The 14,286-nt window shown below is 37.4% G+C and overlaps 1 protein-coding gene across 1 annotated transcript in view; it reads right to left on the bottom strand.

Annotated features, from left to right (window-relative positions):
* Positions 1-14,286, bottom strand: part of LOC106871201 (A-kinase anchor protein 9) — a 53,100-nt gene that overhangs the window by 5,223 nt on the left and 33,591 nt on the right. Inside the window, exons 13-15 of the mRNA XM_014917547.2 lie at positions 6,892-13,935; positions 1,434-5,804; positions 473-619 (exon numbers count right to left, since the gene is read on the bottom strand). Of these exons, the coding sequence (XP_014773033.1) occupies positions 473-619; positions 1,434-5,804; positions 6,892-13,935 (11,562 nt within the window). The remainder of the gene's footprint in view (positions 1-472; positions 620-1,433; positions 5,805-6,891; positions 13,936-14,286) is intronic.

Genomic DNA, 14,286 nt, shown 5'->3' with positions numbered 1-14,286 from the left:
ATAAAGGTCAAAGTTGACCCTTACTGGAGTTGAACTCTGAACACACACATATATCATCATCATCATCATCATCGTTTAACGTCCGCATTCCATGCTGGCATGGGTTGGACGGTTTGACTGAGGTCTGGCAAGCGAGTGGGCTGCACCAGGCTCCAGTATGATCTGGCAAGGTTTCTACAGCTGGATGCCCTTCCTAATGCCAACCACTCCAGGAGTGTAGTGAGTGCTTTTTATGTGCCACTGGCACAGGAGCCAGTCAGGTGGCACCGGCATCGACCACATTCGGATGGTGTTAAAACAGGAAATTAGAAATTTTTTGGTATTATTTATTCACCATTACACATGTTCCATTTCGTAATAGGAATTTCTAAAGTTTTGCATGTTAGATAAACATGTAGAGTGTTTCCTATAAGAAATTCATCAGACAGACAAATACACACTACATATATATATATATAATCTGAATACTTACCCTCTGTTGAAGTTTGGTCTGTTTCTCATAACTATCCTTTATTTGATGGGCTAAGCTGCTTGACTCTTTTTCTTTCTCACGAAGGGCCAAAGACAAATTGCCCATTTGGACATTAAGGTAACTGCGGTCCTCTGCTAACTGGCTCACCTAAGAAAGTAAATGGTTTTCTATTAGTTTATCAAAGTTGCGTTTCATAATTAGAATTTCAGTTTGTATTTTATCAAATCCAGTGTCGTGGATGCTTTTTACACGCCACCAGCATGGGAGCCAGTCAGGTGGTAGTGGCATCGGTCATGCTCAAATGGTGTCTTTTACGTGCTACCAGCTTAAAGAAATGACAAGGAAACAAGGTAACTTCATCAGCTGACAGCTGTTTCTGCTATAAGATGTTGTGTACCCCAAGATGAATGCTTGTGACAATTTTTCAATCAAAAATTTAGGAGCCCAGACATCCAAAGAGGACTCAATACAAGTTAAAGAAAATTGTAAAGCTGTGGTTCTCAGCTGGGGTCCAGAAGACCCTTGGAGATCCCTAGAAGATTTTGTTATTAAAATTTATCTCCAGTAAATGGGTTACACTTCTACAATACTCAAAATATTTTAATAACTTTTTATACAATTCCTAACAATGTTTAATCATAAAAATAGGACTTTTTTTAAAACATTGAATGGTTGTGAAGTGTCCAGTAGGAACCAATTAAGAATCTAAGGGATCCATAGGAAAAAATGAGAATCACTCCTGTAAAAGAGTTTCATTTTTTAGAGATCTGCTAAAAAGACAAAAGGACTGAAAAGTCAGCAGGTATGACCTCTTTACTTTGGGCTAAACACAAAAAGAAATACAAAAATATAACATGAAAAACAATAGCTGTGAACAGGATTTGAAATCATGACCATGCAGTTCATAATTCATCACCTAAACCTTACAGCCACAACAGTACAGAATGAAAGAGGGTGTTACCTGCATTGCCAACTGCTGACACCTTGACTCCCTCAATTGGAGTCGATGGTTGGCTTGGTTCAATTCCGCCTGAACACTGTTGTTTTGCTCGATACTCTTAGAAAATTGTTCCTGCAATTTCTGATACTCTTCTTGGAACTGGTTTAGCCGATCACCACCATTTTGAATGACCTGCAGTTGTGACTTAAGAGATTCATTCTCAAAATGAGCTTCTTTCAGTGAGCTGTTCACTTGCACCATATCCTGTTTCAACTGTGTGTTCTGATTGGTCAGTTCCTGCACATGATCTTCTAGTTCTTCAACTCTTTTAGTAAATGTTACTTGCTCTCGTTTCAAATGTTCTTGCTGCTCATGAGCAAAACTTTGTTCTTTTTCCACTTGGGTCTGCATTTTGTTCCTAAGCTCTTCAAACTGCTTTGCCAAATGCGTGTTATCCATCAATAGTTTGTTATAGCGTTCGTTCACCACAGACAATTCCTCTTTGCTGGAAACCAACTCTTTATTTTGTAAAACTATTTGTTGTAGCTCTGTGGTAAGCTTACTGTTTTCTTTTTTCAATCCATCTACAGACTGGCATGTGTTCTCTAAATCATGGCCTTCGGCAGTCAGTCTTTCAATTTGCTCATTCAGAATGTCCACTTCATTCTTCAAAAGAGACAAGCTTTCTTCTTTTCGACTCACTTCTAGCTCAGCCTCTTCAAGCTGTCTCTTCCAAACTTCCCGACTGCTAATTTCCTTTGTTAACCGATTTACTTCTGCTGTCAATTCTTCAATTTCTTTCATATTCTGTCTCAACATTTCTTTGTTTGCCTCCAGCTCCATCTTAACAGCTTGGAAATTTTCTTCTAGAAACATCTTTTCTTGCTCAAGTACTCCTTCTCGTTTCTGAGATTCCCTTAACTGTTCTTCAATGGCACCAGCTTCTCGGGCTTCTCTTTTGTACAGTTCTCTTTCATTCATTTCATTCTTCATCTTTTCTAACAACATTTGATTCTCATCCTTTAAATGGATTATCTCACATACTTTAGCTTCTAATTCTTTTTCAACATTAGACAGCCTCACTTCTAGATCATTTTTCGCCAACCCATCTCTCTCATCAGATTCCCTCTTCGTCTTTTCTAACTCTGCGACTAACATTTCCTGTTCCTGCGACATTTTATTTTTTGCTTCTTCAAACTGTTTCCTCAATGTCTGCACTTCCTTACGATGGCTAACAACTTCTTCTCTGGCAGCATCCACTTGATCTTTTAAGTTATCCCGTTCTTCAGACAAACCTTGTAACTGAATTTCAACTTGACTGCAATGATCCTTAGCAATGCTGCTGTTTAATAGTTCTTTCTCATATTTCGAAACGCTCTCTCTCAACTTGTGGTTTTCACTCTTCAAATTATCTTGACTTTCCTTCTGTTTCTTAACAAGTTGTTGGAAGTCTTCTAGGTCTGCATAGACATTTTTACATTCTCCTTCTAAATTTGCGATTTTATTCAACAAGGTAGACTTCTCCACAGAATACTGATTGCTGGCAGTCTCCATTTCTTGTTTCAGACTGATCCACTTATTTTCAAAATCAGATTTTTCTGACAAGACATTTTCAATTTGTTTCGACAGTTTTTCACATTTTGACTGCAACTCAGAATTACTCTTGGACAACTTCTGATTTACTTTCTCGTTTTCTTTCTTATTATTCTCAAACTCTGCCAGTTTTTCAGCAGCTTCACTCTGAGACTTTTGTCCTTGTTGACAGAATACTGAAAGTTCTTGATATTTTACTTTTTCAGAATGAAGGTCATTCTGGAGTTGAATAACTTTCGATTCCTCACCTACCTTCTGTATCTTTAGATTTTCCATTTCTTTTAAAAGATTATCATTTTTATCTTTAAAAGATTTCAGCTTCACTAATAACTTCTCACATTTTTCTGTTGTTATTTGATGTTTATTCTTTAATGTCTCATGTTCTCGAGAAAGACTTTCGAATCTCTCTTGCACATCATGTAATTCTTTCTCTATTAACAAACTCTCAGAGGGATTCTTAACCTCTGACCTCTGAATAGACTCTTTCTCAATGCGAGCACTGTATAAGCTACCTTGATGCTCTTTCACTAGATTTGGTTCCAAAGGCACTTCTACAGAATACGTTTCGGAAGATGCAGGATTACACTTCTCCTTAAGCATGGAGTTTTCTTTCTTTAATTGTTCTAGATTTTCTGAAAGCACCGTTTTCTCTTTAGAAGACTGCAAGAGATCTTCAGTAAATTTTTCAATATCTTCTTCCATTTTCGCAATATTTTCATGACTCACATTCAGACTTTCTTCCAAAGCTTTCCTCTTTGAGTCAGACTTCTGGAGTTCAGCATTTAACCGATTATTTTCATTAATGGACTCCTTCCACTCAGAAGTTAACTGTTCCTTTTCTAAACTCATCCGACCAGATTCTGCCTTCAGTTTTTCATACAAAATCCTTAAATCTGGCTCAAGATCAGAAGCAGCCCTTTCGCTTTCTCTCTCTCTCAAATATTCTAATTCTTCTTTATATTCCACAATTAATTGTTCCTTTTGCTGAACTTCATTTGAAACAGCTTCCAGTTGGTTTTGAATCTGTTTCAGCAGGACATCTTTGCTGTTTATCTCTTCTTTATTTAATTGCAATTCTTCCACCGTTTGGTTATACATTTCCTTAAGCTTCTTCAGTTCTTCAACAGTATGTTGGTTCTGTTTGCTAACATCATCCAAAGCATTTTTTAGCTCTGAAATTACAGTTTCTTTTTCAGAAATCTCATTACCAACACCAACCATTTTTTCTTCAGAAGCTTTCAGGAGCAATGATTGCTCTTCAATACATGCATTCTTTGCATTAATTTCTGCTGACAGTTCCTGCATCTTTAGAGTCATTTCTTTCAGCCGGTGATCATCCTGATCAGTCAATTCCATCAGCTTTTGTTCCCATTTTGAAGCGTTTAGTTTGTTATCTTCCAACTCTTTGTTCTTATTGGTGATTTCTTCTTGAAGAAGATGAATTGTACGGCCAGATTCATCCAGTTGTCCATTGAGAAATGTAATCCTGACATCTTTCTCCGTTTCTGTTTCCATTGTCTTCAAACTCTGCTCAACTTCATAAACTCTGTCTTGCAATTCTAGCATTTTTTGATTTTTCTCTTCAATGATAGCTAGAAGATCTTCCTTCTCCAAATTTTGGGACAATAATAGTTCCTGTTTCTGATTGAAGTCTGATAAAAGGACTTCCTGTTCGTAACTTAACTGTTTCAATGTCTGATTCTCCTGCTGACTCTCAACCACTACATGTTTTGCTGCTTCTAAAGTAGACATCAATTTCTGCAGCAGTGACAGTGTTGCTTTACATGGCTCGGTACCAACACTGCCAGACTCCTCCATTCTTTTCTCAAACAGCTTTGCTCCACCAATGTCTTTTCCCTCAACCTCCGCCAATTCTGGCCACTCACTCAATACAAGAGAAACTTTCTGTTGAAAAAATGAATTCATTGAATTAATTTCTTCAAATACTTTTGCATTCGTTTCTTTCATTTCATCTTTGCCAAGTTTACTTTCATTCTTTGCCTCTTGAACCTGTAATTTCAATTTCTTGGCCGTTGCTAAGACTTTCAAATATTGGTTTTCTTTATTTTGAAGCGATTTCTTTGTTGAATCAAGTGCTTCTTTCTCTTTCTGAAGAGCATCCTCCAACTCCGCTATCTTTCCTTCACTCCCTTCTTTCGTGTTAAACGAACTCGTTAACTGTTCTTCTAATTCCTGCATGTTTTCTAAAAGTGACATTATCTTTTCATCTTTTTCTTTCAGTCTCCCTTGTTGCTCCTCATGCATCTTCATATTCTCAGCAATCTCTAAAGTCAGATGCTGCAGTTGCTGTTCTCTAACCGAAAGTTGTTCCTTCAGCAACAACACGTCTTGTTTGTTTTGCTCCTCTACAGAATCATTCTCTTGCTGTTGTTTATTCTTTCTTTCCAATAGTTCTTTCAATTCATTCACGTGAGTGTCTTTCTCAACCAAACTTTTATTAACCAAATCTAAATTTCTTTCAGTTTCTTGCAAATGAGTCGACAGTTTATTAATCTCAGCAGACTTCTCCTCAACTTGTGATGACAGTTCCTGTATTTGCAAGTCTTTTAACTTAGAATGTTCATCAGTTGATCGTAATTCTAACTTAACCTGTTGCATTTCATGCTGCACATTCTGCATATAAGACTGCATTTCTTGGTTGGCTGTGACTAGATCGGTCCACTTAGTCTGCAGTTCTTCGTTTTGTTTTTGGACTGAGACCAACTGTTGATCAACTTGAAGTTTCTCCTGCTTCACTTCATCTAATTCCAGAGATATTTTATCCAGTTCCACAGACGTCTGCAATGACATTGATGAGAAACAAAAGTTAGAGTTTTCAAAATATATTCACATACACACGGTCGTCTGTTTCTTTTTAAATAATAACAACAACATGTGAATAAATAAATAAAAACAAAGCAAACCCAAACATAACAATAATAGCTATTATTATTATTATTTCTAATTTTGGAACAAGGCAAGAAATTTTGAGGGGAGGGGCAAGGTGTTTACATGAGCCCCATTGCTCAAACTTGCACTGATTTTATCAACCTTGAGAGGATGAAAAGCAGCGATTAAACTAAGAATGTAAAGAGCCAGAAGAAAATGCCACCAAGCATTTTTGTCCAACAATTTAATGATTCTGCCAAAACATTTCTGATCAAAGCACCAAATATTTTATAGAAGGAATTATCTGGTTAATGGCATCAACTGCTTGACTGCTACTTTAGGTTCACTGACCTCCATAAAGATGAAAGACAAAGTAGGCCTCCACAGGATTTGAACTCAGAACATAATAGTCATTTCTGCTGATTCTATTATACACCACCACCACCACCACCACCACCACCACCACCATTACCACCACCATCAACACCATTACCACCACCATCACAACCACCACCACCACCACCATCACCATAAAAACAATAGTTCTTAGTGTAGGTATGAGATATGAAACAGGGGGAAGGGCATTACCCAATAGCATTGACCTCTAGTGCTTGGTCGGTACTTTATCTCATTGATGAATAGCAAAACCCCTGAGACCTACGACAGAGTGAAAGAAGTACAGCAAGGCCTTAACCACAACACATCATGTGGAATACTGTGAATGCAATAGAGAACAAGCAACACAAAACGCTACACACGTATGGCACACACAGAACTGTACTTTGTTATGCAGGGAAAACATACAATAAAAAGAAAATGTTGAAAAAATTAATAACAAAGAGGGATTTTTGCAGAATTGCATATAACCCATGCTTTTAGTAGAGGAAAGAGACGAAGGGTCTGGAAGAAATATGGAAGAAAATACATAGAAGGAATCTCCAATGCAAAAAGGGAAAGTAAAGAGCATCGAAATAACAGTGTAGTAATTGATCCTTACATGTTGAGGCGTCGGCTGAGTATCTCGTGTGGTGTCAAGGTTCTGTGTAAGGACAGGGTGGTTGCTGCCGTCCAGTTCCGAGACATTTTGGCTGCCACTGATGGAAGACATTTCTTCTGGACATTTCACAGACAATTCCTGCTGTTTTGTCAACAAACTCCTAAGTTTTTCAATTTCACTGCCCTGGTTGTTACAAACATTGGCTACATGAGAATAGGCAGCGGCGAAGGCAGCAAAGTGCTTCTCCAGACTCTGCAAATTGTCCAGATTTGCTGTGCTGCCAGCCAGCTTATTTACCAATCCGTCTGTGACATCATCATGGCATTCCTCTTCTTCCTCGCTCTCTTCCATTATTGTTTCCAATGTGGAACCGTGGACATCTTTCACATAAGTCAAAAGACCAGAGATTCTACTTTCAAGAGCATCCAAAGAGTTTTTCACCCTCTTTGTCTCTTCCGAATGACTGACGGCCGTGCTGTGGCTATCATCACAGGCATTCTGTAGTCTAGCAACTTCTTTGACAAGTTTCTTACGTTCAGAAGACAGAGCTTCCATAGTTTCACTCATTTTCTGGATGGCTTCTTCTTTAGACAAAACTACAACGTTCAACTCTGATACAATGTCCAGGAACCGAGCATTGTCAGCATCACGAGACAGTGCCAGGTCTTTCAAATATCCCCGAAGCCAGTTTAAAAAATTCACACCTGTCTGTGTGTCTGAATCATCCAATGGGCACATTTCAGGCTTTGGTTTCACCAGGTCAACCTGTTCTTCTGTCGACGTAGAATGTTCCAGATAGTTGCTATTGTTGACAATTTTATTTAAATCTTCTAAAACAGCATCATGTGATTTTGTGTTAGCTTTCAAGCTTTCTTCTTTGATATCGTTTTGGATTTCTTTGAGACAACTCATGAAAGATCCAAAAACTATGAAAATCTCTTGTTGGTACCTTTGGTACTGACTCAAGAAACGGCTTACCGTTTCTAAAGCTTCTGCAGTTTTAAAACTTTTTTGTTGACATTCATCTAAACTTTGAAATAGTCCTGAACCCAAATCTTCAAAGAGTTGTTTGAAATGATTCTGTGAAGAATCCGCTTCAGGTTTGTGGAACTGATTTTGTGAAACCAGTTCCAAAATCTCTTTTACCAATAAAGAAAATGACTCTTGAATTGTTTCACAGCAGTTTCTTGTAGCACAAAGTTCTTCATTCCTTGCAGATAATGTCATCTGAAGCTGTTTCATTCCATCTTCCAAAGACAACTGTTTACTATCAGCAGTAGAATTTAGTTCCAATATCTCAGCAGTTTTAACATCTAAACCATCTTTCAGTTCGGTCACTAAAATTTCAAAGTCATTAATCTTTATTTCTTTTTCTTTCAGTTGTTCATCCAACCTCACAGCCTTTGAGTTCACCGTTTCCAACTGATTCTTCAGTGCTTCTATCTCAGCATTGCTTTGATGATAAGATTTCTTTAACTTTACACACATTTGCTTCAAGCGTTCATTTTTATTGCATAAATCTGGAACTTCATTTCTTGCCACCGATTCATCCCTTTTAGGTTTATTTTCAACTTCCGTATCCTTCACATCTGGGGTCTCATCCAGATATCTTTCCTTAGCTGGTTCTTTCTCAGAAGTTTTAATTTCAGAAAAAGAAGATTTCCAATTTCCAATTTTAGTTAACACTTCTGACATTTCAGTTTTAATATTTTCAACCTTAATTGCAATTAACTCAGCATTTTCACTGACTTTTTCATTAATTTCTGCTTCGTTTGGCTCTTTTATAAGACTAACGTCAGGTGACAATATTTCACTCAAAGTTTTACAAATATCATTTCTCCAAAACATTTTCAGTTCTTCAAAATGTTTAGAATAAGCGTCTGTCTTGGACCTCAATTCCATGAGCTCATCTCGCAAACACATCTCAGATGCACAAGAATCTGATGTACCATATGATTTTTCACTCAAAGTTGGAGAACCAACTCTTAGAATTTCACTTCTCACCGATTCCACACTTCCATATCTGGAAGCTGACATCGTAGAAAGACCCTTTTCAGTAGTTTTTTTGGTCAAAGATGACTTTCTCTTTACATCTTCTGGATTCTTGTTGACTTTTTTATCCCCAATTTCTTGACTTCTTGTCCGGCGCTTAAGCAAGGGTGTATTTTTTTCAGTTTTGGGTTTTGTCCCTGCCAGCTGCTTTTTCATTCGTTCTTTATCGATTTTCATTTGACTTATTTTACTTTCCATATCCATAACCTTTTGGGATAAAACCTGCTTGTCCCTCAACACTTTTTCAAGACGGCTTTCTATATCAAGACATTTTTTATGCTCCCGTAACACTTGTTCCAGATGGTTCTTCACTTTATCCCGTTCTTGACAAGTTGACACCAGTTCCATATCCACTTTAGCCAATTGCTCGGCAACACGATCTTTTTCCACCAATTTCTTCTTCAGATCTTCTTCCAATTTTCTGATGGTAATCCTCAGCAGCTCCACCTCATCCATCTGACACTCCAACATTTCCTTCTCCTTCAGCACTTCAATTAACCTCGTCTGCAACTCATCTTTCTCTTTTACCAATCTACCATTTTTCTCCAACTTGATTTTCTCTTCATCAAATTCAACCAAACTATTTACATTTAACACAGAATCAGTAAGTTTGGGATCACCAATAAATTGATCTTTTCTTTTTATCAACTCCAACACCTGATCCTGAGAAGATCCTTCCAAAGCCTGTACAAATGCCTTCAGATCTTGCGATTCTTTGCCTAAACAAGCAACTCTGTCAAACAAGGCATTCAGTGACGCTTCAAGAATATCTTCTTCGCTCAGGTTTCCCTTATTAACTGTGGCTGGAGGAGTAACATTGATTCCAATCTGTTGGCATTTTGCAAAGAAATTCAAAATAGTTTTTTGCATAGGTGCTGTATTGTGTAAAATTTCTTCAGATACTCTTGAAATATTTGGATCTTTTTTGCTGCCTATCTGAGCCGATTCTTCAATTGCAAGAACTCTCTCTTTTTCAACAACAAATTGTGATTGACTAGGATCCTGTGTGACCACTTTCTCTTCAGAGCATTTTCCAGAAGTTTCTCTTGTGTTTACATCCAGGATGCTCACATGCGTTTCTTTCCAAGTCTGAAGAACATGAAACAAATTTGAAAATTTATCAACCAAATTTTCAAGTTGATTATTTTCACTTTTATCATTAGAACATACAATAAAATCAGAATCCTGTGATGGCATCTGCTCTGACCCATTAACCAAAATACAAGCACAGTTCTCATAGATTTCTGTCAGTTGTTTGGCAGCTGAACCGAATGCCAATTCCCTGTCCGTTTGCATTTGTTGTAAGTCTTCTAGCATCAATTTCTGTTCTTGCAAATATTTACAAAATTGGTTAATTTGGCCTGGAATGCTTTCTTCTTTCAGAGCATCTTTCTCAAAGTTTGAATTTAAAGAGTCTAATAACGAAAATAGGTTTTCTCGTTCTTGAACTAACTCTTTTAATTTCTTTATAATAATTTTGTTCCCACATTCCTCTTTCAAAGAAATATCAGATTCATTGTGTCTTTCAGAGGAATCAGCAGCTGTGTTACCATTATTCAAAGAAGATGTGCTCTTTGATTTTCTTGTAGACTTTTTAGCAGGTTTTTTCTTTAAAGCGCCATCAACATTGGAATTTGGGGTCTGTTTCTTCACATTCTTAAAGGGCATCCCAGAAGACTGTAATCTTGGTGGGAGAGGTTCCGGTAAAGACTCTTTACCATAATTATTCAACAAACAAGCATCAATCAATTGATTCATTTCAGAACAATCTTCTTCATTGCTGGAGATTTTAGTTTTAAGTTGAGCACATTCTTTTGACTTCTCAACCAATTCCTTCTTCAACCTTCCCACCATTTCTTGAGACTTATTTCCTTCATCTATCTGGAGTCTGAGATTACTGATTTCAGTAGTAAGGACTTGATTCTTGTTTATTAAATCGGTAATAGTTAGTTCGGATTCTTTCTTTACCTTTTCAAACGAGTCTTCCAGCGCCAGTTGAGAATCATGAAGAACACCTTGAAATCTAGAAAGCTCCAAATTTTTTTCCTCCAGATTATATTCAGATTCTTTCAATTTTTGGCAGAGTATATCATGTTCTTGTTTCAGATTTTCATAAGACTTCCTAAAACTTTCCACGGCGACCTCTCCTTCTTTGACACTATTCTTCATTTTTTCCAAAGATTTCTCACTCGTGACTCCTAGTTCTTTACTATCTTTTAGTTCAGATTGAAGATCTTTGATAACTTGTTCATAGAACTGGTTCTCTTGGAGCAACATCTGGAATTTCTCTTTACTAACTTCTTGGAATTCTTTAGTTTCATCGACAGACAATAGTAAATTTCTAATCAAATCTTCCTTCTCCTGTAAACTCACTTTAAAGTTAACAATATCCATTTCAGCTTCATGTTTCTCCGACTGCAACAATTCTATCTCTTTTACTAATCTATTTTCGTTTGCCACAGATTTCTGCAACTGTTCCTCAAGACCAATAATACAGTGATTCCTCTCAGCCAACTGATTATCAAAACGACTTTGTAATGAAGAGAGTTTGTTGCTTAAACTAAGATTTTCTTCTCGCTGTTTTTCAGCCGCTTTATTAGAAGACGTTATTAGACTGCTTTGCTCCTGCAGTTCTTGAACTGTCTTTTGATGATAATCTTCAAATGATTCCTTTATATTTTTATTAACTGTTTCAATATTTACTCTAAGCTCTTTTTCTACTTCCAACCTGTTACCAAGTTCCTTAAGTTTGTCTTCCAAATCTTTCTTCTCCCAACATGCTTCTTGTAGCATTGCATTGTTTTCCTTTATTTTATCTTCAGCATTTTTAAGATTGGTTTCAAGTTCCCCAATGGTACCTTCTCTCTCTGACATCACCTGTTCAGCTTTAACTAATTTACCTACAATATCCTCATTATCTCTGGCCAACACCTGCTCTTTCTCGTGTAACAACAACTGGTTGTTATCATATTCAGATAGTTTTAACAGAAGCTGATTGTTCTCCACCTCTAACCATTCCACTCGATCTTTGTGTTCAGTAAGAGATTTTTCAAAGGTAAGATTACTAGCTGAAACTTCAGACAATTTAGAATTAGATGAAGCAAGTGCTTGTTCAAGATCATTAATTTGATTAGAGCATTTTTCTAAATGAACATTTAATTGAGATTTTTCCTTTTCTAGTTCATCTGAGTAATGTTGAACTAAACCTTCCTTCTCAGACAACAAATCTTGTAGCTGCCCTATCTTTCTGGTTAATTCTAAATTAGTGTTAGTAACAAGTTGTATTTCACGTATACCATTTTCAACCTCAGCATGCATGCATTTCTTTTCATGTGACACTAATTCTAAATTTTCAGACAAAAGTCTCACCTTCTTTCCTTGTTCTTCCAGCAAAATCTCCAGATCTTGCCTGTTGGTTTCCCTAGAAATTTCCTGGTCTTTTAAGAGCCTCAGTTCTTCCTGTAGACTGGTTTGTTGTTGCGTCAATGCCTCTACTTGATTTTTGGCATCAGTCAGTTGCTGCTGCATGAAGTTGGAACTGTCTTGAACATTTTTAATCTGTTGTGTTAAGTCATTTTCATGAAGCTGGCTTTGTTGTAATGACAAATTTAAGCTTTCAACATTGTCCTGTAAAGAAGTGATTTTTACATCTTTCTCTTCCATAAGTTTCTTCACCGCTAGTTCTTGCTGTGAAGAATCTGATTGTAGACTCATCAAAGTCAACTCATTCTGGCTACATTTATTTTCCAATTCTTCAATGTTGGATTTAAGTGATTCATTATTTTTTTCGGAATGTTGTAGCATTGATTCAAGCCGAACTTTCTCTGATAGCAATCCTTCTATTTGAGAAATAACTAATCCAATAGTCTCTGATAGAGGCATTTCCATTTCAGAATCTGTTGATAAAGTCCCAAGTCTATTGATAAGCAAATCTTTCACCATTTCACCAGATACTTGCATGGTCCTTTCATGGGCCACCTTCTCAGCCTGCACTTTCTCACAAAACACTTTAGATTCATTGAAGCTTGCAGTCAATTCAGACACTTTCACAGAAAGACTTTCGATTTGAGCATCTTTTTCTGTCTTTTCAGTGTTCAGCTGCAATACAACAGAGTTCATTTCTTCACGTTTGCTATCAAACTCAAATTGTTTCTCATTTAGAAAGTTGGTCATTTGATCCAGTGAAGATTTAAGGTTTTCTAATTGTGCCTGTTTCTCTGCCATAATCTTGCCACTATCTTCATCCATTCTGGATTGTACAGAAACCACTTTGGTAAATTCTTCAACTTTTTCTTGCAGAGATTGCTGTAAACTCTCTACTTTAGCTTCAGACTCCGATAAACTTCTTTGTTTACTTTCAGCATCTTTCTGCAAAGCTTCTATTTGACTCTGAAACAGGGCGGTTTGAGAGAGGAATTCTTGCAACTTCTCACTGGCTCCCTTTTCTTTCTGCTCCTGAGAGACTTGCAGTTCCTTAAACTTACATATTTCAGCTGTCTGAGTATCAATAGTTTCCTGAAGTAACTTTATATTTTGATCCTTCATTGACAAATTTTCTTTATATGAATTATTCTCAGCTGCTCTGTCGTGCATGGAAAGTTGAACATTTTTGTTGTAGTCCTGAAGCTGGGATTTCAACGATTCAAGCTCAGTTTCTTTACTCTCAAAAGCATTCTGTTTCTCATCCTGAGACTTCTCAATAATTTCAAGTCTCTGCTGCAGTTCCGTGACACACTCAGCTTTCTCTTTCACCACATAGAATAGTTTCTCCACAGAAATCTCAGTAATACCAAGGAAATGACAGATGTGACCGATTTCCTGGCTCTGCTGCTGGAAGTTGCTCAATGTTTCATCAAGAGATTGCTGCAGTTCTTTCTGTGCTTTTCCATGTTCACTAACAACTGTCTGAAGAGCATCTTCTGTCTGCTGCAGCTTCATCTGAGTCTCGTCCAAAGAGGTTTGGGTCTTCTTCAGTTCCTCATCTGTTTCAGCCTACAATGACAAAAACAAAATATCAAGATTCACTGACAACATCATCATCATCATCATCATCGTTTAACATCCGCCTTCCATGCTAGCATGGGTTGGACGACTTGACTGAGGACTGGTGAAACCGGATGGCAACACCAGGCTCCAATCTAATTTGGCAAAGTTTCTACAGCTGGATGCCCTTCCTAACGCCAACCACTCAGAGAGTGTAGTGGGTGCTTTTACGTGTCACCCGCACAAAAACGGCCACGCTCGAAATGGTGTCTTTTATGTGCCACCCGCACAAGAGCCAGTCCAGGGGCACCGGCAACGATCTCGCTCGAAAAACCTCATGTGTCACTCGCACAAGAGCCA

Source organism: Octopus bimaculoides, chromosome 23 (genome assembly GCF_001194135.2).
Source record: "Octopus bimaculoides isolate UCB-OBI-ISO-001 chromosome 23, ASM119413v2, whole genome shotgun sequence".
In the NCBI taxonomy this organism is placed as follows: Eukaryota; Metazoa; Mollusca; class Cephalopoda; order Octopoda; family Octopodidae; genus Octopus; species Octopus bimaculoides.
The sequence above is the reverse complement of the archived record's forward strand: the minus strand, read 5'-3'. Positions and strand labels throughout refer to the sequence as shown.